The sequence below is a fragment of the Falco punctatus genome, assembly GCF_963210335.1.
Source record: "Falco punctatus genome assembly, chromosome: 4".
Classification (NCBI taxonomy): domain Eukaryota; kingdom Metazoa; phylum Chordata; class Aves; order Falconiformes; family Falconidae; genus Falco; species Falco punctatus.
Window position 1 is genome coordinate 111,938,599 of NC_137583.1, and position 21,054 is coordinate 111,959,652.

Genomic DNA, 21,054 nt, shown 5'->3' on the forward strand with positions numbered 1-21,054 from the left:
CCTCTTCATTCAGGAATACAGGTTATTCAGAGGAAACTAGTTTGCGTGTCTTTGTGTTCATTTTTCTTCCTGCTAGCTGAAGTGTGGAAGAATACACTAAACCAAGTAGGTTTATTGGGGGGAAAAAATGCTTTTAAAATTGACACAGCCCCGGTTTTTTTTCCCCCAATTTAATTTCTCTGATCTGATTGACTTTCCACCATTTGTGATATTTTGAAATTTGAACTCTCCAGGTGCCGTTGAAAGGCATCAGCTCCGCTCCCCGTGGCTTTCACCTGGTACATTCGGTTGCCCAGTTCGGGGCAGTTGGCGGGGGGCACTGGGGAACGCTGGCACAAAGCGCTTAAAGCCACGTCATCGCTACCCCCACCCCCACTTCTTTTTGTTGTTGTTGTTGTTTTTTAGGCTTTCGCAGAAGGCTCGCGCTTCACACCCGGACCACCTAAATGAAGGTTGGGTTGGTTTTTTTTAATTATCCGGCGGAGGAAAGCGTACTCCCCCCAGGCAACACCGCTCCTTCCGGGCTCGCTGCCGTGCTGAGGGAAGCAGCGAGGCCGCCCCCAGCGCCAGCTGCCCCCGCCAGGCCGCGAAGGCCCCGCACGGCCTTCCCCGGCCCCATCGCGCCTTTCCCGCCGCCGCCGCCCGGCTCCACCCCGCCGCCGCCCCCCGCTCCTCCTCCTCCTCCTCCCCCGGCAGCGCGGCCGCTTCCTTGCGCCATGGCGCAGCGCGGCCGGCGGCGGCGGCGGGCGGCGGGAGCGGCAGCGGGCCCGGCGGCGGCGGCAGCGGGGAGCCGCGGCAAAGTGAGGCGGCCTGAGGGCTGCGCGGGGCGGGCGGGCCTAGGCCAGGCCGCAGAGGTAAGGCGGCCCGGCCGCTTTGCGCCTTGCCGGGGTAGCGGAGGCCTTTGTCCGCCGTCCCGCGGCGCGGGGGCCGCAAGCGTTGCCCGCCGCTGGCGGCGGCGCCGGGATCGGCGCCGCCGCCAGCGGCGGGCAACGCTTGCGGCCCCCGCGCCGCCGCCACACACGGTCCCGGTGAAGGCGGCGGCCCGCGGTCCCTCCGGGTGCGTTCCACGTGGCGCGGCGGCTCCGGGGCTGCGGAGAGGGGGTGGAAGCCGCCCGGAGGCGTTCGGCCCCGGCGCCCTGCGGCGTCCCGGAGAAAGGCAGCTGGGATGCGCGTTGCTTGTGGTGGAGGAACTTTGTTAATTAACGAGTCTGTTGTCAGCCTGGGCGTGCCGGTTTTGAAATAGCTGATTATTTTTTTTTTTATTTTTTTTGGTCGTTTTGGCCCATCATCTGTGTGGTGTTTTGGTGGTTTTTTTTTTTGTTGTTGTTGAAATGCCGCCGTCACGTTGCTTGAGTCACCTGGTTATGGGTAAGGCTGCAGGGTTGGGGACAAAACGCCTGGTGGGTCAGTGCAACCAGCAGGTCCGAGCCTGACACACGTTTGGATAGATCCACGAGTGCACCCACCTCGCTCTCGTGGGTGTCCCAGGTGGTGGGACGGAGCGAGGAGAAGCCCAGCGACTCAGGTCTTGCTGATGGAAAGGCCTGAGGTGGGTTTCTGTGGGACCAGGAGGGTTGTAGACGCGCTGTTAGGATCCCTGTCCTCTTGGGGACTTTGTGACCCTTCCACTCGGGCTCTCCATTGGCAGCGTGGAGATAAAGGTGCTGTAAAACCCTTGGGGAGAAACCTGATGGACATGATACACTAGAAGCAAATAGCACACGGTTCACACCTCTGGTGCTGTAAGGACATGCTTCCCGTCTGCTGGTCACCTCTGCCACACAGCTAAAAGGGCACACGTCATGTTCCTTGTAAGGCTCGGCAGAGGGGAGAAGGAAGCAGTCTGCTCTCGGTGCCCTCGTTTTTCCCATGGGAGCTCGTTTTTGGCAGAGCAAGGCCTTCTGCTGGCTCTTGCTTCTCCCTGTGAGGAGTGGGTTCAGCCCTGGCTGAGCCAGAAGGATGTGGTGGTGAAGGTTTCCATGTGTCTGAAGTCACCGGTCGTCTGCTGACAAACTGGCTGGTAAGTGGGTACGTGCCCCCATTGACAGCAGCTGCCAGGGAAGGCAGTGGTACGGAATTGTCCTCAACTGTAGGACCTTGAGTTCCATTTCCCATCCTAGAGTCTAATTTAACAGGTTCTTGGCACCACCGTTTCAGTACATGGGTTTCATTAAAGGGGTGCTGGCTGACAAAGCACCCAGAATGCTTGGCCGCTAGCAGTCCAGACACGAGCAGGGGATGCGTTGCATGCCTATGGTGGCGTACAGAAGTGTTTTCCTTGGAATGCCGGGGCTTGGAAAGTAATTAGGCACTGCCACAAATGAAAGGGATGCTCTTGAATTACACAGAATTAATTCGGAAATAACAGTGTGGATCAGTGAGGGATTAGATACTACAAAAGAAGAGATGGTAGTGGTTGACAGAGTGTTTGGACTGTGCAATATGCCAGCGTGCTGTTACTGACATTATTATCAGCGTTGTTGAAAAGTGGGGGCAGTTTCCAGGTAGATATTGCCTATGGAAGGTAACGTTTTAAATGACTTGCCGTGTGATTACGATAGTTGGGCATTCTTTATCAGTAGCTTACGTAATTGGGTTTTAGCTTATTTAATTATCATTTTTTAAAAAGCAACAATGTAGAAACCGTCCTCTACTGTTCTGAAAAGAGATGAATTTACTATAATTTCATGGAGTGCTTGGGTTTAGCAGTAGGTTGACTGAGGTAGAAATTACCGTAACTTTTTGCAGGGGCAGGGGAAACTACCCTGAAAGTCCCAGGAGTTGTTGCTGTGACAGATGTACAGGCTCTGGTACAATCTACTTTCACCTTTGGTGGAATCTAAGTACCCCTGCAAAGATCATAAAACTGTGTGATGACTGCGTATTTTATCACTTGTTCCTTCTTTTCTCTGAACACTCACTTGCCTTTCACCCTGCTGCCGCTTGTGCCAGGAATTGTCCAGAAGGTTTCAGGTTTTTGTGCTCTGAAGCTGTTGAGAAATTGCAGAGATCACCTGGGATCTTCCTTGCCTTCCTAGATTTTGTTGCGGCTTTTGAATCTCAGGCAGGTTGGATGGTGTTGACAGTCCTGTTGACTCTGCATCTAGTTGTGTGATCCTTTTGCACTGTAATACGACTTCGCCTCTCTTTGCCTTCCACGTCCTTCAGGCGTTCGTATGATGTGTAAAATTAAGCTTCCGCACAATGCTGTTTGTCTTTTACTCCAGTGGAAACACCAAGATCTTGACTTGTGAATAGTTGTGGGTTTTTGGTTTGGCACCTATCGGCATTCTGACTGGGGCCCTCTATTCTTGTGCTGCCCGTAATTGTCAGCCTTGGAGTGCTTCCCTCTTCGGTTGAGCCAAATCCAGTGCCTGTAACCCCTGAGAGACCTGCCCGGGGCTTGCCGCTGTACAGAGCCCGGGACAAGTCAAGAGGTTTTCCAGCGCACGTTGAAGGTGTGACTTTGGACAAGTTTGGTTTGTTGGGAGTATGTGTTTGGGATTCAGCTGGGATTATTTCAGTCTGACTGAGCCTGAACGTTAGAAATTATCTGTCCTCTGCTTCAAATAGCAGTGTCTATACATTGTGCAATTTTGAATGAGGGGAACACAGCCCAACTCATTTTTTTTCATGGTAGTAGCGAAAATAAAGAATTACATCTAGTCCTGCTTTTTCACACAGTATGTACTCCCGATATATTGTCAGAGAAGAGTGTGCTGTTGTGACAATTGGCAGTATGTACAAACACCTCTTTAAAAAAATCAAATATGTTTGACAGTGGTGTAGAAATACTCTGATGCTTCCCCCCAAAGCTGCAGGTGTGCATGCAGGCAAGCATTCCGTCCTCACCGCCTGCCAGGGTGCTGCCTGGCAGAAGGGCAAGTTGCACCTGTTTTGGCTTTGGTATCCAGAAAGTTGGTTTTTCGCTTGAGACACAAGAATTCTTCCTGTTGATGTGGAAAGTAAAACGGCTCACCGCAGGCTTTTCTTTCCTTGCCTCAACAAGACAGGTGGAATTTGTGGGGATGGCACTTGGAACAATGTTGGTTTGACATTTGGTGGGCACCTCAGGTGCTTTACTTTTTCCATCACTCATGTGGGGAGTATGGGAGCATTGCCAAAACAGGTCTGTCATCCCTGCCAGCCTTGCTTTCAGTCTCTGCCACCCTTGGTGACAGATCTGCCAGCCCCCGTGGGCACACACGAGCTGCCTGCTCTTGGTTCTGTGGGAACGGGAACTCTCCTCCATGCAGCCCGACGGATCCGGGTGCGCTCCTGGGTGTACTGCGGTGTTTTGTCAGCTTTAGAGAAGGGGAGACAGAGATGGGGCCGTCTTGAACTTTGATCTTTTGTTGAAAGGAAATAGTTAGGGTTGGTTGTTGGCAATTGTTGGATTTGTATGCTGTTGGTAGTGGGGAATGTTTTCTGCTGCTTTTCAAAAGTACCTTGCGGGTGTTTTAAACAAGTAAGTGTATTTTATGTGCAAACATAACTGACCTCAGTAGGTGTAAAATTTCCTGCTAGAAATAAGACTGACTTTTTCAGCAGCTGTGATTTTATTTCAGCTTTTACTAGATTTTCAGTACTTTCAGTACTTGGCTTCTTGTAGCTGGTATCTTCAAAAGACAGTATTACTCACATCTCTGCAGCGTTTCTGCAAACCATTGTGTCTGGACCTGTGATCTGTTCATGTTGAAATGTTTTCCCTGGGCAAGCTTGAAATGTTAATCACCTCTCTGCCTTCCTGCCTTTTTCAGGGGTCCTTTCCTGAAGTTTGGGCATCTTTCAAGTGCTTAGAATAGATTAATATTTTGACATTTGTGTTCAGGCAAAAAGGTATTTTCTTTCTTGGCGTATGCTACTTTGTTGACAGAGTTTAAAATGCTGGACTCAGATGCTGATTATAAATTAGTTTCTGAATGTATTTTAATTGAGAGTTAAAAATGGAAATGTCTGTGGCTGCCAGGACTGCACAGGAGATAACAGCGAACCAACCCATCACAGCAGAGGTGTTTGGTGCAGGCGCGTCTTTGATGTCTGTCTGCTGCTGGCAGTGGGCTTCTACTGGGAATAAACTTGTGATTTCAGGTGTAGAAATACTGGATTTCAGGTGTAGAAACCCTGGCGATGAGCAAGCTTGGTCATGAGGGTGCTTTTTTTTAAACTCCTGGGCTACGCCCACGGTGAATGTGTCCAGTGTTACCTGCTATTAACCTAAGCCTTTTTGGTGAAATGGGGACTCGTCAGTGATGGAATGGGATTCTTTCATGGTCAGCCTGCGGGGAGCAAGTCACAAACTAAAAATCTTTGACGTTTTGCAGTAAGTTACTTAAATCCATACCTTAGTATTCAGGAACGCATGAAGATCAAAAGAGGTCTTCTACTTGGGAAGGAATTTTTTGTTTGTTTGTTTTTTGTTCAAAATCAGTAATTGCATGCCCATAATGGCTCCTCTGGTGCAGATGCAGAAATAATAGATGATGAGGAACAAGAAATTAGTTAGCCACTGCTGTGATTGCTCTGTGCCTAACTTGGCTGTACAGTAGCACAAGAACTAACGCAGTGGTTCCTGGAAGCAATTTATTCATAGCAACGAGGCTTAAAGCTCCTTGTATGTTTTTCCATTAAAATGCCTAATGCTTCATTTTTAACGCTGCTCTGTGCTGGGTGAATTCCGTCACAGCCATGGAGGCAGACTCTGGCTGCTCGTTGTGAGATGTGGGGGTGAGGGAATGTCCAAAGGGGTTCAAATGTAGACAGCATGCCTTCTGCAGCAGCGCTTGGGTCATGCTGTTGTACGCCTGTGAGGGTCAGTTGTTCAGAGGTGAGTTCTGCTCTTACTCAAGCAACAGGAGACCAGTTTTGCATCAGTCTACAGCAGCTTTATAAAAGCAGAGCAAGAATAAAATTAAGCCCAGGTATGCCCACTGCTGTAGCTTATTTCAGAGAGTGAAGCTTTGGTCAAGGTGCTGCTTGCTCTTTTAACGGAACTGGAATTTTGTCAGCAACATTATTTTTGGAGACTGAGCTGTTTTGGGCTATTCACCTTGGCACAAATAATAAAAAGGTAAAATAATAATAAAAATAATCATATGTGGCCCTGTGTGAGCAACCTTGGTTGTCTATGGCAGTGGACAGGGGCATGCTGCTCTCGGTTCTGGAGTTCGTCTTGGGGATGTTCTCCTGAATATTCAGGGCTGGAGACTTTCTCCTTCAGAACTTTCTCCTTCAGATGAGGAACTGGCCCCTCTCACCAGGCAGCTGTTGATCTCATGTTCCTGTGAGTTAATGAGAGGAGTGGGAAGTCCACATGCAGATTTAGAAGCTGCAGAGAGGCTTGCTTCAGGTAGGAATAGTATACATGATGTGTACGTGTCCTGGGGATGTGGGAGAAATGTCAAGCTGGTGGTGAGTGATGCGGACACTCTTCTCCCCCAGCGTTTTTGTGAACGGCAGAATGGTTTTGTAAATGATACTGGGATGTGTAAAACTGTGTTCTGAAACTTGGCAAACTGCCTTCTGCCTCAGTTTTCAAGGATGGGTCTGTTCATCCCATCCTTCCACACACCAAATCCTAAAGCAGCCTAGGTGGGAGCTGTCTGAAGGCTTCCTTACTAGCCCATTACATGGAGAGGCTTATCCAAAGTGATTGGTGAAGTGTGTGGCTGGGGGAATGGTTAGATGTGGTGGTACAAGTCCGCTTCCATGCCGCAACTGGACTTAGCAAACTCTGAAGTTGTGACCTTGGTCACCTCAGAAAGTGCCGCTGCCTGCCCTTGGCAGTGCATCTTCCTGGCAGGCTACATCACGGGCTTCTAGCAAACAAGAAATGTTCTCGGTTACAATGGGTTTTCACTGTCTTGCCGATGGTCACAGAAAAAGCTCTGCAGCAGTACTGATGGAGGAGAATGAATTGCATTGGTTTTACTTTTGGAGTTAGTTAAGCACCTGCTAAAACATGTAACAGTACTGGTACCGGATCTCCTGATAAGGTTTCTCTGTACTTGTTTAGCCTATGTTATATTTGAAGGTGTATTCCCCACCACTGGGCCATCCTTGCTCTGTAAGAGGAGGAGCAGTGCTGGATTTCACTAGGCATAAAGGGTGCCCTGAGCACGTGCTGGCAAAGATGAGGCAGACACGTTTTTATGTCCGAGAAGTACTGTTCTGTGGAGTTAAACACCACACATGTCGTAGCCCCTTCCTAGCCCCACATCTGGAGTCTGTATTTAGGGATTGAAACTGTACAGAATTTTCCTGGAGTTTAGCTAAATGAGGTGCAGTTCACGCATAGCATGTTTGGTGATACAGGTTTGCACCTGCATAGGAGTACAGAAATAAGTTGTACCGTTGAGTGTTGCTATTAAGTTGGCATGTCTGACTTGTATTCTCTGTCTCATTTTGAACCAGAAACAGATACCCAAGGACGTGACTGACATTTTTAATGCCCCCAGTGACACTGAAGATTTTCTGGGATTCCAAGATGATGCTTCCAGACAGAGGTGGCTGTCGTCAAAGGATAGCTATGCTAGTATTGATTCCGTGGAGTCAGGAAAAAAGGTAGGAACAGATTGCCATGGCCTAGTTACATTGTTTGGGTGCAGTAGTACTCTAGCCTGTGTCAAGGCTGTGCGAGCCGTAACTCGCAGCAAAACCCATGATCTGTAGTCCTCGTGTTAAAAATAAATGTATAGAAACTGGCTGTCCTTTTTAGGGTTTGTATAAAAGGTAAGTGTAGCCAGCAGGAAAGAGAGAATTGCCATCCTGGGCTGGTGCACTCTGGCCACATAAGACAGTGGAAATGCGTAGTAATAGATGGGCATTTGTGAGTATGCAGATTCAAGGTATTTTTTCCAGAAATTTATCTCAGTGCTGTTTCTACACTAATTTGTCAGTGCTGTTTCTGCACGAAAATCATGTTTTAGTGGTGGTCACCAACAGAAACCATCAGCTTCTGGCTTTGGTCCTGAGATTTGCTGGTTGTCTGCTCTCTTAATGGTGAAGCAGCTTAGATCAGCATAACTATTTGGTATTTTTAATTCTCTGATTTGGTAGCTGGAGTTACCAGCTGAATTCACAAGAAAGGAAGACACCTGGTGTGCTGTCTTGGCTGCCAGAAACTTTAGTTTTCAGTCTTTCAGAAGCTTATAATTATATGCTTGGTAGATATGGGCTGATGTGCTAAAATATACCTTTGTCAGCTGTGCTCTTTAAAAGGTCCCGCCACTCCATTAATAACAACATTGATAATTACTTTTTTTTTCTTTTTTTTCCTTTTTTTCTTTTCCCTTTTCCTAGTCCCTCAGGTCAGTACCTGGTAAAGAGGTGCTGAAGACAAGGAAGATGACTAGTGTTAGCAAAGGAAACAGACAGAGTGAGGCTTGTACAAGTGTGTGCTATTCTTGAGCCTTTGGAGACGAATGGCCTCAGGAGGGTGCAGAAGCCATTTGGGGGTAGAGACACAGTCTGTCCTATGGAGAAAGGTGGTGGCTAAAATGTGGTGAAATACACTGGGCTCTAAATTGCTTTGTAACCTTATTGTTAGATGGTACTGGTAACTTCAGAAAGCCAGGAGGTGGCTTGCCCTTACATTTGTGTGGAGCATGAAGAAGGATCAATGAGAAGTAGTGGTGGTGATGGTAGAGGGGGAGCCTTGTACGGGAGCCTGAGCTTCTGCCGCCTGCTTGGAGCCTGCAGGCACCTTACTTTACTTCTCTGTGTCTTGGTTTTCCAACTTGTGAAATGGAGATACGATAATGATCTTTGCTGCAAAGCTTTTTAAAATCCTGTGATGAAAAATGCTATGGAAGAGCTAGGTACTGTTACTTTAGCATGCGTTACTGGGAATCCCAGTGAGACTTGTTCCAAATTTACAGCTGGCACTGGAGCCTTTCTCACCATTCCTGTGTTTCCCTTGGCCTGAGAATTATTTTAAATCTCCGTCAGTATTGAGTTTAACTCCTTTACCACTAAATGGTACAATAAGCCCACCATTTTTTTTATCCTGAGCTGCATCCATTTATGATGCCAAACACCACTGTCACTGAGAGAGACCATAGGTACCTGTTGTGCAGGAAACTAGAAGGTTTTGGTGTGAAGTGCATGATGGGAAGTTCAGTTCCAATTTGGAGTAAAGACACACATTTAATCTTACACTTTATACAAAATGTACATCTTACAGCAGGCACTTGATGCAAATGGGACTTATGTATGCAACCAACCCATTAATGGCTTTTGAGACTAGACCCAAGGAGCATAAAATTATTCTGGGATGATAAAGGGCTTGTGAGTGACTAACCCTGGTCCTGCCTGTGATGGATACTGCCATCACAGCTGGGAAGTGGGGAATTGTGGCTAGTGGATGCTGTGATTTGAGTACTTTTATCAGACTTGCCGGATGACCCAAACCAAGAATTACTTCGTATGATTCAGTTTGCTCATCCATAAAAGTGCTCGTAATATGTACTTGCAGGAACATGAGAAAAGTGATGTTATTTTTGAATGCTTTGAGTTTCTTCAATACAGGGTGTTACAGGCATATTTCTGCAGCAGAAAAATTCCTGGGAGAAGAGCAAGGCAGCTGCCCTGCCAGGGTGGTAAATGGGATGTTAGTGCATCAGGTGTTCCCTTGGATGCTGAGGCACAAATGCATTACCAGGCTGTTACCTCTGCATGTCTGCTTTTCCTCAGACCTTTCTGCAGTCCTGCTCCCATAATCTCTGCACTTCTGCTAAGTTTCAGCCATTTCTATAGGTATCCTGGATGTATATTTTACCTTGTGTAGACCATTCTTCATAGGTGTAACAGCATAGCTCTAGCTGTCTTGGTTTTAGTCACTTCAGCTAACAAACAGCTTATTTCCGCCCCCTAACCTTCGCTCTGGAATTTCATGAAAACACAGAATGCATAAAAACTTCAGTTTTCTTCCAAGAAATGCAATTTTAACTTTAAAGTAACTTTATGTTTGTTCCTTTCTGAAGCAGCTGCACTGCACCTATCGACAGAAGAATAAAGTAATTTTGCTCAGAGAAAACTCATTCCAATTACCCATAATAAGTTGCAGGAGATGTTTAACTGTAAAGAAACAGCACATGCAGTAGTTCCCCCCTCCCATTCCCATATAAGTTTTTCCACTCATCTATTGTTATCTGTTTTTCACCAGATATTGTGTAATTAAAGTCAGGGAAGGGAGGGAATTGAAAGGAAGAATTGGCAAGTGCATTGTATGAGGTCTCTTCTTTTTTTGTTTTTTTTTGTTTTGTTTTTTTTGTCTCGGAGTTAAAAATAGCACAGGAAAATTGGGGAAATAAACGTGAGTGTTGCTGACTTTGAAGAGGCAGATGTGGTGTGAACATGGGTTGTGTTCCTACCATGAACAGATCTTTCAGGACACTAGAGGGGATGAGTTGACAGATGGTCTTCTACTAATTCTGATTGGAAGTATGGAAATACATTTCTGATTTAGTAAGTGATTGGTATGTAACGTGCGTATCATGAAGAGCATTTTAACGAGATGTTAGTTTTTTCCATGGGCTGACTTTTTACTTCCTAGTCTGTAGGCAGAAATTTGTGATCTGTCTACCCTAGAACTTGTTTCAATTACAAACTGCACCATTAAAAAAGAGTTGGGCAGTTGGAAGGTGGAGGGATGTTAGTCAGGCTGTTCAAAGCTCCGTGGTTTTATGTTGGTGTCTGTCACTTCAGTGATGGTGTAACAGCATGAGAAGGAGCCGACTCCATCTCAGAGCCCCGAGTCCTGCTGCAGCAAGCCCAGAGGACAGTGTTGTTTCTACTGCTAAGTGAAAAAAAGGAGGGCTCCTTTTTGCTGCAGTTGTGGTTTGTATTTTCTTCCGTTCAAGGCCTGTTTTTTTACATCCAGAAAAAAACACAAACCAACATAATTTACATGTAAGAAAACCAATAGTTTATTTTTATTGGGTAGTAGTGAAGAAGAGGAGAAAGAGATGAAGAAGAAATTTTCCCCAGCATCTCAGTGAAAGCCTTCAGCTCAACATGAGGAAAAAAATGCTGCCAACTTAAAATAACTCAGTCCTGACACTGTGAAAGTCTTCTGCTTTTTTCTTTTGATGGGCTTTGCCTTGAAAAGTGCTTTCACAGTATGTTGCCATCTAGTTGGTACCTGCTTGAACCTCCAAACTTGTTTATTGTGACTGCTCTGCATCTGACTGTCTCTAACAGCTACTGGCTGGTGTTTTTACAGGGGCGTCGATACCAGTCCAGGTACCTCACTGAAGAGCTGCAGAGGATTTTCACTGAAGACACTGACTCTGAAACAGAAGCGTTTGAAGGCTTCAATTCAAGTGAGGTGGATGTGAACAAGAAAGGAGTTCCGGTAAAGGTAGTTGCCTATGTGTGAACGTATATGTTGACTTCCTTTTTCTCTGTCTCTTCTTCGTAAACCTCATGTTCTGATACACTGTGATGTTTGTTCTTATGCTGAAGAAAAATATGTGTTATCTTAAAAAGAGAAAGTAAGCTTTGTTTAATGTAACATCACATATGAGAAGGGAGAACTTCTTCCCCAGCTTCTACAGACTAACTGTGCTGGGCAAGATTGTTCCTCTGAAGACACTATGTCTGTATCCCAGACAATATGTAGATTTTGTGTTGGTCTCTGCACAAGGAGAAGGTGCGTACCCTGAACTTTTAAAAATCTGTTGATTTAGGTGCGTTTATGACAGTGTCTTTGGGTGGTGACACTGCTGCCTAGAATTAGTTTTTTTAAAAACGACATTTCTTGTGTCACAGCTAATAATGTAACATGGGATTCTTCTGCTTCTAGGCAATGGAGTCAGACTTGAGTGATGAAGAACGCGCTAATTTATTGGGTAGTGAGGAGGAAGAGGAGGAAGGGATGAAGAAGAAGGTTTCCCCCAAGAGAAGAAGCTTTGGCCTTCGTGTTGCCTTGCAGTTTCCCACCAGAAAGTCATCTGAGAAAAAAGTGCCTGAACAGGTTTTTTCTAACTTACCCCTAAAGGACAGTGAATCCCTTGCACCTCTTTCAGAAGAAATAAGTTGCAAGCGGTGGGACAAACTAGAGGGCTCTGCTTCAGAATCTGAAGAAGATGTTAAAGAAACACAGGAGGAAAGTTCCAGTGCTCTCCTTAAGAGAGCCATGAATATTAAAGAAAATAAAGCCATGGTAAGACTTACGAGCAGTGCTTTGCTCTCTGACGCTTACATCCAAGTACTTAGCTTCAGCATGCTTGAATTTTGGGGTCCCTGCGGGTGCTGTGCTGGCACTTTGGGAAAATCTCATAGTGGTTTGTGCTTGAATTTTCCTACCTGGGAAAACACTAGAGGACCATCAACACTCAGACATTTACCCTAAAATAGTCTCTATTTTATGTTTGTTTTTTTTTTAAAAAAAAAAGTATTTTAAAAAAAGTAGGACTAGATAGCTCAAGTTTAAAACCAGAGCTGAACCAAGCATTTTGTATGTGGATGTCAACAAAGTGACAGATGCCCAAGTTGCAGTCATATCCAGAACGTGTCAGAAAACTGGCTGTTCCATTCAGGTGGCTGGTGGTAACATTTGCACAAGAGTTTGTACTTTTCGTTTGTGTCTGACAGATCTGCTGCGGTTACTGGTTGGAAAGCCAGCTAAAAACTGCTAAGGATGGTAAATGTACCTTTCCAGTTTTATGGGATGCGAAGTTTACAGTTAACGCTTTGCTACTGAAAGCATGTGTGTGTGTGTGTGTGTGTGTAGGTGTGTAAGAGAGACACATTATTCCTTAGCACTTCTGCTGTCCAGTGTGACACCAGCTTTCTTTAATTATCACGCTGCTGTGCAAATCTGAGTTGATGTTGGATCCTCAGTGGCTCCTTCAGTTTTACTGTTTTCCATGAAAAATGGCAGCTTCCAAGCAGTCTTGGGTGTATACCTCTTGGGTGTGTGGGCTTGCAGCTCCCACATAAAAACTTGCTTTAGTTTTGTACCTGTGTATCTAATCTGTCTTGTATCCTCAGTGCTGTTGTGTTGGTCTTGCCACCCTTCCACCCTTCCCACCTTTCACTTTTCCTTCTAGTTTCAACCGTTGTAAAATTCATTAGCATACTAATTGCAGTACTGTAATGATGTTAAATAGCTTTTAATAAATGCCACACTGAATTATTTACTGAGAAATGCTGTATCCAGCTTTTATTCTCGTGACTGGTATGGCGGTCTCGGAGACAGCCAGCAGCTTGGCTCATCCCTGCTGTTGCTGGCTTTTCAGAAGATAGCCTCATCCTGGCCTTCCAGAACAGGTCAGTATTTTTTTGGACCTGTCAGCCACTGCTTCTGTTGAAAGGTACCTCCAGGACATCTACACAGTGCATCAGGTCATCCTGCTGAAGCAGCTTCTGATGCTGCATACGCCATGGTTAGGGGAACCGTCAGTGGGCCTTCGGTGGTTTATGACTGTAAATGAGCGTGTACCCATGTTGCTGTGTGTATCTGCACAAAGCAGTGCCATGTAGCATTACTGGCTGTGGTTTGCAGCATTTGTGAAATCAGCACTAGAGCTGTCATGACTGAAAACGGAATGTTTCTAGGCATTGCTACTAAGGACCAGTGAAAAACGATGAGCAAAGTTTCCCTGCTGCAACGTCACTGCGTAAGGGGACAGTCTGAGTTCCCTGGCAGAAAGCAACATCTTACAGCCTTCTGACCAAGGGCACCTTGTCTTCCTTTTCTCCCTCATATGAACTATGCATTTCTTATCAGTCACAGATATTTTAACCATGTTGTAATGTGCTGCTTCAGTGCTGTTTCAACAAGATTGGACGTAATTCTAGCCAATTCTAATTCTCAGTAAGAATTAATGGGAGCTGTGAAGTCAGCACTGCCTACAGAGTTTTGCTCATTCAAGAGTAAATGAACCCTTTTTATGAGCCCAACTTACATAAAATGCCTCCAGAAGGGTTTCATGCACTGAAACTTTATGTGCTTAGATATAATTTGGAGTGCATGTGAAGAGTGGATGGTAAGTGTTGCTTATTTGCAAGTTTGCAGTGAATTTTCAATGCAGCATCACTGTTGATTTCAGCTTGCCCAGCTGCTGGCAGAACTGAATTCCATACCCGACCTGTTCCCAGTGAAAACACCCACCTTGGCTCCTTCGGTAAGTCTCTGGTACTGGCTAGAAGTGACAGGCATTTTTGCTGGACTGAGGATTAACTTGTGTTTCCTGGTGAAATGCTTTCACCAAGCTTGTTCTGATTTTCTTTGGGTTTGGTCACTTTATTTGTATAGATTTGCTATTGGTCAGTATTGTAAGTATCAGAGGTTATTTGAGGAAGTGGAATTTTATAAGATAATTTATGAAGAAATACAGAGACCAAGGTGAGATGATGTTTTATCATTTTTGCCCCAGAAATACTGTTGAGATGCTAGACAAATGTCTGTATGTGGGAATAAGGAAGAGTAGTTGCTTTCCTTTGGGTTTAGATCCTGTTAATTCCCCTCTTACAGGCTTTTCTTCTAAAACCCACATTGGTGAAATTGAGCCACTTCAGCATGAATCTGGAATGATACTGACTTTTCTTGTCTAGAAGCAGGGAACTGTCAGCTTCTTTAGGTTCTTTATAATGTTCTTCCACATATATTATAAACTGAAGAGATCTGAGGAAAAACTGAAGGGCCGTGTCTTTGGGAAGCCCATGTGGAAATGCTGGTGTGGTGCTCAGGTGGAAAGGTGAAGCCAACTCACGCTGTCTTTGAAAGGCTGGAACCTTGCTAGCTCTAGTTAAATGCTATTGAAATGTAAAAATAATTTTAATACATAAGTAAGCCTGCTACTTTTATTTAGTATCTTTACTTGAGGAAGGGGGAGGGCATCAGAAGTATTTGTTACCTCATCTGCTTGGTTTTGACTTCCAGCCTGTCTCCTTGTAATGTGCCTTTCACTTCTTTTGACAGAAATAACTGAAGTGTGCGGTAGCAGGCAGACTTGCTTCCTGCATCTTGTTTATATTGTCAGACTTAGTAGCTGCCTTTATGGAAAGTGTCCGTACAGGACTTCTGTAGCATGAATTCAGTCATGCAGTAGTGGGCAGGTGTGACAATATGAAGAGGGTATCTTGTGCCTCATAGTAATTTCCAGGTCTTGGGAAACTGGAAGTAGGAGAAGCAGTTTGTTAATGCCCTTTCAATTTACAAGATACAAAAGGAAATAACCTAGAATTGGGATTATTCTTTGGAGTTATATTCAGATTGTGGGAAAATCTGAACATTTAGCTACTGAAGAACAGTGAGAGCTAGCTTCTACCTTAATATTCCGTACATAAAATTTTGATATAGTTCTGTGATGTTAATTGGAATAGAATTTTAACTGTGAAGGTGTGGTGTTTTAAAAGGAGCAAAAATGTATAGCATGTAGGGGGAGCACTTAAGAGTGCCAGAAATTGGTGAGGTTTGGCGTTGCAAATAAGGAATGGGAGAAGAGCAGATTAATTCATGATAGTACAAGTGTGGTACAGACATTTTCAGATTATTTCTGGTGTTTTAATACAACAGACATAACTGCAAGGACAGTTACTGGAATCTTCTTCTCTTTCTAGAAACAGAAGAGAATCCCAAGGAGGACATTTTCTGAAGGCCAGATAGCACGTCGCATGAACCCAACCAGAAATGCTCGTCCACCAGAAAATTTTGCCTTGGAAAAATTTACTGTGCCAGCTGTCAAATTTGCAGAACAACTCCGTAGCTGTAGACAGCAAAACATCTTGAAGAAGAGACTCAGTGTGGTACTTGCCAGACTTCATCTCCCAGTCAGGGATTAGGAAACATTTGAATTGTCGGCCAGCTCTTAGAGCAGACATCACATCCTACAGAAAGTTAATGAGATTAGCTCATTAGTTAATGAGATTAGCTACAAAAGGAGTTATCTTCAGGCCTTTCTGCCTCATATTTCACCCATTAACTGGGCTGTATTTGTGATCTCTGTTATCCAAACATAACAAGGCAGTTTACTTATGATCTGTTATTTATTATCTGAAAATTACTAGAGGGCACAATGCAGAAGGCCTCCGAGTGGCAAGGCAGTGGGGCTGGTGGAGGTGACAAAGCAGATCAACTCTGTCTTCAGACTGAGAAAAAGATAGGAGTTATATAGCTGAACTGAAAACAAATGAAGGGAATCTGCACCCACGAACTGCTGACGTACTAGCTAGCCATTCAAAAGCTGCAGGTTTTATTCTTCCCCACTTCTTTAAAATCTGGTTTTTTCCTCCCTTAGCTTATGGTAGTCATTTGTCTCGGTTATATTTACTATATGGTCTTTCTGAGGAAGACTCTTAAGTTTGCATCTGCACAGGCTGGATCCCAGTTCCGCTTGTGGGAGCGGGTGCTGGGTATAGTTGAAACTGTAGAGGAATTTGGCTATTAAAATAGGTGGAGTACCACTGAATGAGAACCCAGGCGGGTAAATGACTGTTTTGAAGAGAACAGAGCTGATCTAGGGTGAAAAACAAATGAGGTGCTGAGAGTGGGGTAGGGGGAAGGCTAAGGATCAGGTGAGACTTGTACATGAAAAAGGGATCAAACAGAAAGATATTTGGAGGCAAAAAAAAGAGCACTCACTAGAGTGGAGGACTCTTCCAAAAACACAAGCAGGGAAAGGGCTGAGTATGACAGGACAAACCTAAAACTTCAGTGAAGGTTTTTTGCAGGACATTAGAGACTGTCACTGGAGAAGGCAATTGGAAAGTATGCTAGGAGATGGAAGAGGCAAAGCATGGGAAGGCAAATGGTCATAGTTCCTTACTTTGAGAGGGAAGAAATGGAGTATGAAGTGTTACAGTGGAGGTGCGCAGGGAATGCAAAGAAAAGGAGGTAGCAGAAAAACATGTTAGGGATTTGTGGAAATAGAGGTAGCAACGATGGGAAGGAAGAACATATAAAGAGAATGAATAATAAATGGAGTAGAGAAAAGATTAGGGAGGAGAGGGAGGGAAAGAGGTGGTGATAGTTTGGGAACTATTCCCTTTTTTTTTCTAGTGGTCCGTGAGCCTGTAGTCCACCCTGTTTAGCTTGCATTGCATTATAAATGAAAGAATTTGTCACCCAAGTGTGGTGACAGAGTCTTCATGACACCAGAAAAAGGTGTTGAGATGAGTTTGTTTAGCAGGGGGATTGTGGAGCACGCAAAAGAAGGAGATCATCGAAGTATTCATCTTACCGTTCAGTAGAGGATATTACTGAGGAGGACTTGGACAACATTGCAATCACTGTTAAAGACAAAATCTATGACAAAGTTCTGGTAAGTAGCTGCTGTATTTTTTAGTGTGTCCATGCACTTGAAATTGAAAGTCTCTGAATAGTTCACAGGTGTTTGCTAAAAGGTAGGCTTTCCTGTTGCTCTGGAGGGTGCAGCTTGGCATTGTATTATACAAGCACAACTTTGAAAGTTTTGCCAGACTTCTGTGGGCTTGCCTGTGCTGGTTGATATGCCCCACCAACTTTCTGCCTCTGCAAAGTGCTTTCTTGTCATAGGGCTATTACATGGAATTTGCTATAGCTATGACTCATCTCTGATAAGAGCTGACATCTCTTTTATTCTCACTTTAAATAAATGTGATGGTGGTGGTGGTTGTACCATTAAGTAATAGTGATCCCGGCTGTTCTTTATACCTCCTGGAAATGATGTTTCTGTAAGGGTTGGGTAGTTTCTGAAGGTTTTGGTGAAAGTCCTCCTTCCTGTCCATCACTGGATTTGGCTGTTATTGTGAGGAAGATCGAGATGATCAAATTATGATATATTTTATGCTTCATTGTATTTGCAGAGATGACTCACAAGGTCATTTTCTGAATAGTTCTAGCTTTTTCCTAGACAGAAGAAAGAACCAGAACTATGACATGAGGTTAGTGTAGTTTGAAACTCCCAGGGCAACCGAGGCTGGGCACTGTCTCTGTAAAATTCCTGCCATCTCTCTAAATAACTGTACGATTTACCATAGCAACAGAACTTACAGTTCTTACTAAGATTTTCATTGCTGAATTTGAGTTTGGTTTGAAGTTTGTGCTTTGCTATCGGCAGATATATGAAGAAAGTTTGGTAACAAGCATTTAAGATGTCCTTCATACATAGGTGTTTCTCCTCCTTTCCAACTTTAGGGCAGTACTTGCCACCAGTGTCGACAAAAGACAACTGATACAAAGACAATCTGTCGCAAGCAGGGCTGTGGAGGAGTAAGGGGGCAGTTTTGTGGACCATGTCTTCGAAATCGATATGGGGAAGATGTTAAATCAGCACTGCTTGATCCAGTAAGTATAATTACTTGGGCTTAGGAAGAAGGTGTAATGATTATGGTTTTGTTTGTAAGTTGTGATGAGTATACGCTCATGGTAACATGGTGTTCAAAGCTTTTTGCCATAAGAAGTTCTGTAGTACTGTTACAGCTGACACTGATCTTAGAACTCAAGTGGAAGGTTCTGGACCTGGGTTATAATCCACCCGTCTTTGTACTTTGAAGCTCCATGTGCTTACCAGATAGTGGAGGGAAAGCATGAGAGCTTTTAAGAAAAGGAATCTCTTAACTTCCAGAAAAATCAGAAAAATGCCAAATTTTTTTTATTTTTAAGCGCTCTCAGTAATGTGGCATGCCAAGCATGTTCCTTGTTTTAGATCCTAATTTTTAGATATGAGAAAAAAGGAGAAAGATACCTAAAATTCTTGGGGTTGGTTCCCTTTTCTCTGTTGTCCCCAGAGGCACTGAGCAAGGAGAGACCGCAGGCAGCTGCCAGGGAATGAGGTGCGTGGCAAGACCTCTCAGCAGAATAGTGTGCTCTGTGTTCAGCTTGTTCTGGGACCTCCTCTCCCCCACCTCTGCTGTAGAGATGGGCTTCTGGGCTGTTCTGAAGGACAGTGGAGAACTAACAGCTCTGATGTGCTGGCCCAGTGTGGCCGTGGCTGCTATACTGTAATGCAGGCTGATAGCACCTGCGTGTCTATGTTTAGAAGCTGTGTCCTGGGCAGCTGGGAGATGCCTGACTTCACCTACTCGCTGGGTAATTCAGTCCCAGGCATCATGCTATACCAGCAGACAGAGACTTGTCACAGTGGGTACCCATCTTTTTCTAGGGAGTGTGCTATGGTCACCCTAGCATCCTAACAGGATGAGTTATCATTAGGCATTACAGATGCCTTCATTTGAAAAGTAATACTGAGCATGTCAGCGAACCAGAGTCTTCAGAGTAAGAAGTATTCAAGCAAACAGTGTAGTACTTAACAATTTCTTTAATCCCACAGCATTTGGGAAGTGTTAGGGTTGGTTGGCTGGCTGGCTGATGTGAGCTTTTCAAACCTTGCTCTGAAGAGTCGGTCACACAGAGGGAAGCCATAGCTGTGTGTGTCTGAGCCATGGGAAGGCAAATACAGCCTTACTCATGGCGTGCCGTTACCATCCCCTCCCACATTCTCCTCTTTGCAGGCCTGGATCTGTCCTCCTTGTCGTGGGGTGTGCAACTGCAGCTACTGCCGCCGGCGGGATGGGCGCTGTGCCACGGGCATGCTTATCCACCTGGCCAAGTTCTACGGCTACAACAACGTCAAGGAGTACCTGGAAAGGTGAGGGCCGTGCCCTGTGGTTATTCCTTTTTAAACCCTTGTAGCCCTTATTAATACTTGACTTCTGTGGCCTGGGGCGGATCCTGGACCTATGCAAAAAAAAAAAGTCTCTTGGACTTCAGGTTTTTCCTAGGCAGAAATCAACTCACTTTAATGAAGCTATACTGTCTATGTAAACAACTAATTTGCATAAGGATTTGAAATGCTTTTGCCTCTTTTGAACTCTGTATTGATTGCTTGAAGCATACAGAAGTGCGATTTTGGAAGCTGTCATCTTCAGCAATGGAAATCGTCTGAGTTTCCTAAATGGAACCTGAGTTTCCTAAAAAAGCACTTAACATTGTTTTCTCACATGTCTTCTAGTTTACAAAAACAACTGGCGGACGACAATTGAGAACACCGAACTCAAGCTGTGCCTGCGATTGGTTAATACGTTGACAAATTTTAACTTCAAAAGGTTATTACTATGTTTTATATAAGATAGAATTGTAGAGTATAGTATATGCATTTCAGTGTTGGGAACTTCTTAATTGATGTGGTCTTATGCAAAAGATCTCTCAGGAAAACGTTTTGGTAGAGAAATCTACGTGCACAGACCTATACATTAAGTGAAATGGCACTCAAGCCTTGAGTGGTTAATTTCTAATAGAGCTACACAACCACATGTTAGAGAACTTCATCAGTTGGAGCAATATTTTTATTTATATAATTATGCAAGTTTGCAGAAAGGATGTTTTAATAACTACCTGTAAAGCATACCTTGTCTTTAAAGAAACAACACCCCCCTTCTTTTGAAACTTGACCATAAAGATTCATTTTTTCAGCCCTCACTTTCTGAACCTACTCCTTCACCTGTAGTTTATGGAACTTGCCTCTGCAAGGACTGGAAGGCTACTTTCAGCCGAATGCCATTATATTCCAGCCAAAGCTGATGCAACCTGCCAGTGGGAGGATGACTTTTATTGCAAAGTGCAATTAATCGCTGAAACATGAAAGTGAAAGACTGTTTTGTAAAAAAAAAAAAAAAAAAAATTTTAAAAAATTAACTTTTAAACATCTTCACAATAAAGAAAAAGAATTGCTTACCAGCGTTTTTTGTGTGATGCACCTGCTGCCTTGAACTACCTACCTTCCAGCAGTCATAACTGGTTACCTGGTTTAAATCGGAGTTCAGGATTATTTTTTTCACATACAGTTCATACTTAATGTTTTTTCATGTGTACACCCAAGTTTTCAAACAACATTGTTTAAATGCAACATGTTTGTATCGCAGTATGATTATGTTAAAATTCTGTTAAGATATATGTTTCCTTTTATGTAGAGAGAATAAAGAATAATCAAGAGGAGTATCCTGTGAGTCAAACTACACCCCCATGCTGATTTACTTTCCTGTAGCTGGTGTAATAAAGGAATGCTTGCAGGTCAATAATCATTATGTGGAGAAACACATGAACACAACGCTGACGAATGAGGAAAT

General features: G+C 44.4%; 1 protein-coding gene across 3 annotated transcripts; it reads left to right on the top strand.

Annotated features, from left to right (window-relative positions):
- The first annotated feature begins 567 nt into the window (after nt 1-567).
- CDCA7L (cell division cycle associated 7 like) lies at nt 568-20,926 on the top strand. 3 transcript variants are annotated; one of them, XM_080382197.1, is made up of 10 exons: nt 568-800; nt 7,414-7,563; nt 11,225-11,356; nt 11,807-12,166; nt 14,058-14,132; nt 15,571-15,756; nt 17,136-17,270; nt 18,125-18,274; nt 19,441-19,577; nt 19,941-20,926. In XM_080382197.1, the coding sequence occupies exons 1-10, from the start codon at nt 717-719 to the stop codon at nt 19,969-19,971; spliced, it is 1,440 nt and encodes a 479-aa protein (XP_080238323.1). In that variant the 5' UTR covers nt 568-716; the 3' UTR covers nt 19,972-20,926. The 3 variants fall into 3 exon arrangements, with proteins under 3 accessions (XP_080238323.1, XP_080238322.1, XP_080238321.1); XM_080382196.1 differs by having other exon boundaries at nt 571-800; nt 11,225-11,362; nt 17,139-17,270; XM_080382195.1 differs by having other exon boundaries at nt 577-800; nt 11,225-11,362.
- The last annotated feature ends 128 nt before the right edge of the window (nt 20,927-21,054 follow it).

What these genes read in the sequence shown, in the direction of transcription:
- CDCA7L (XM_080382195.1), top strand. Translation starts at nt 717, where the DNA reads ATGGCGCAGCGCGGCCGGCGGCGGCGGCGGGCGGCGGGAGCGGCAGCG. An exon ending in TTAAAGAAAATAAAGCCATG is followed by an intron (nt 12,167 to 14,057) that starts GTAAGACTTACG and finishes TGTTGATTTCAG; the next exon opens with CTTGCCCAGCTGCTGGCAGA. An exon ending in GTCAAGGAGTACCTGGAAAG is followed by an intron (nt 19,578 to 19,940) that starts GTGAGGGCCGTG and finishes CATGTCTTCTAG; the next exon opens with TTTACAAAAACAACTGGCGG.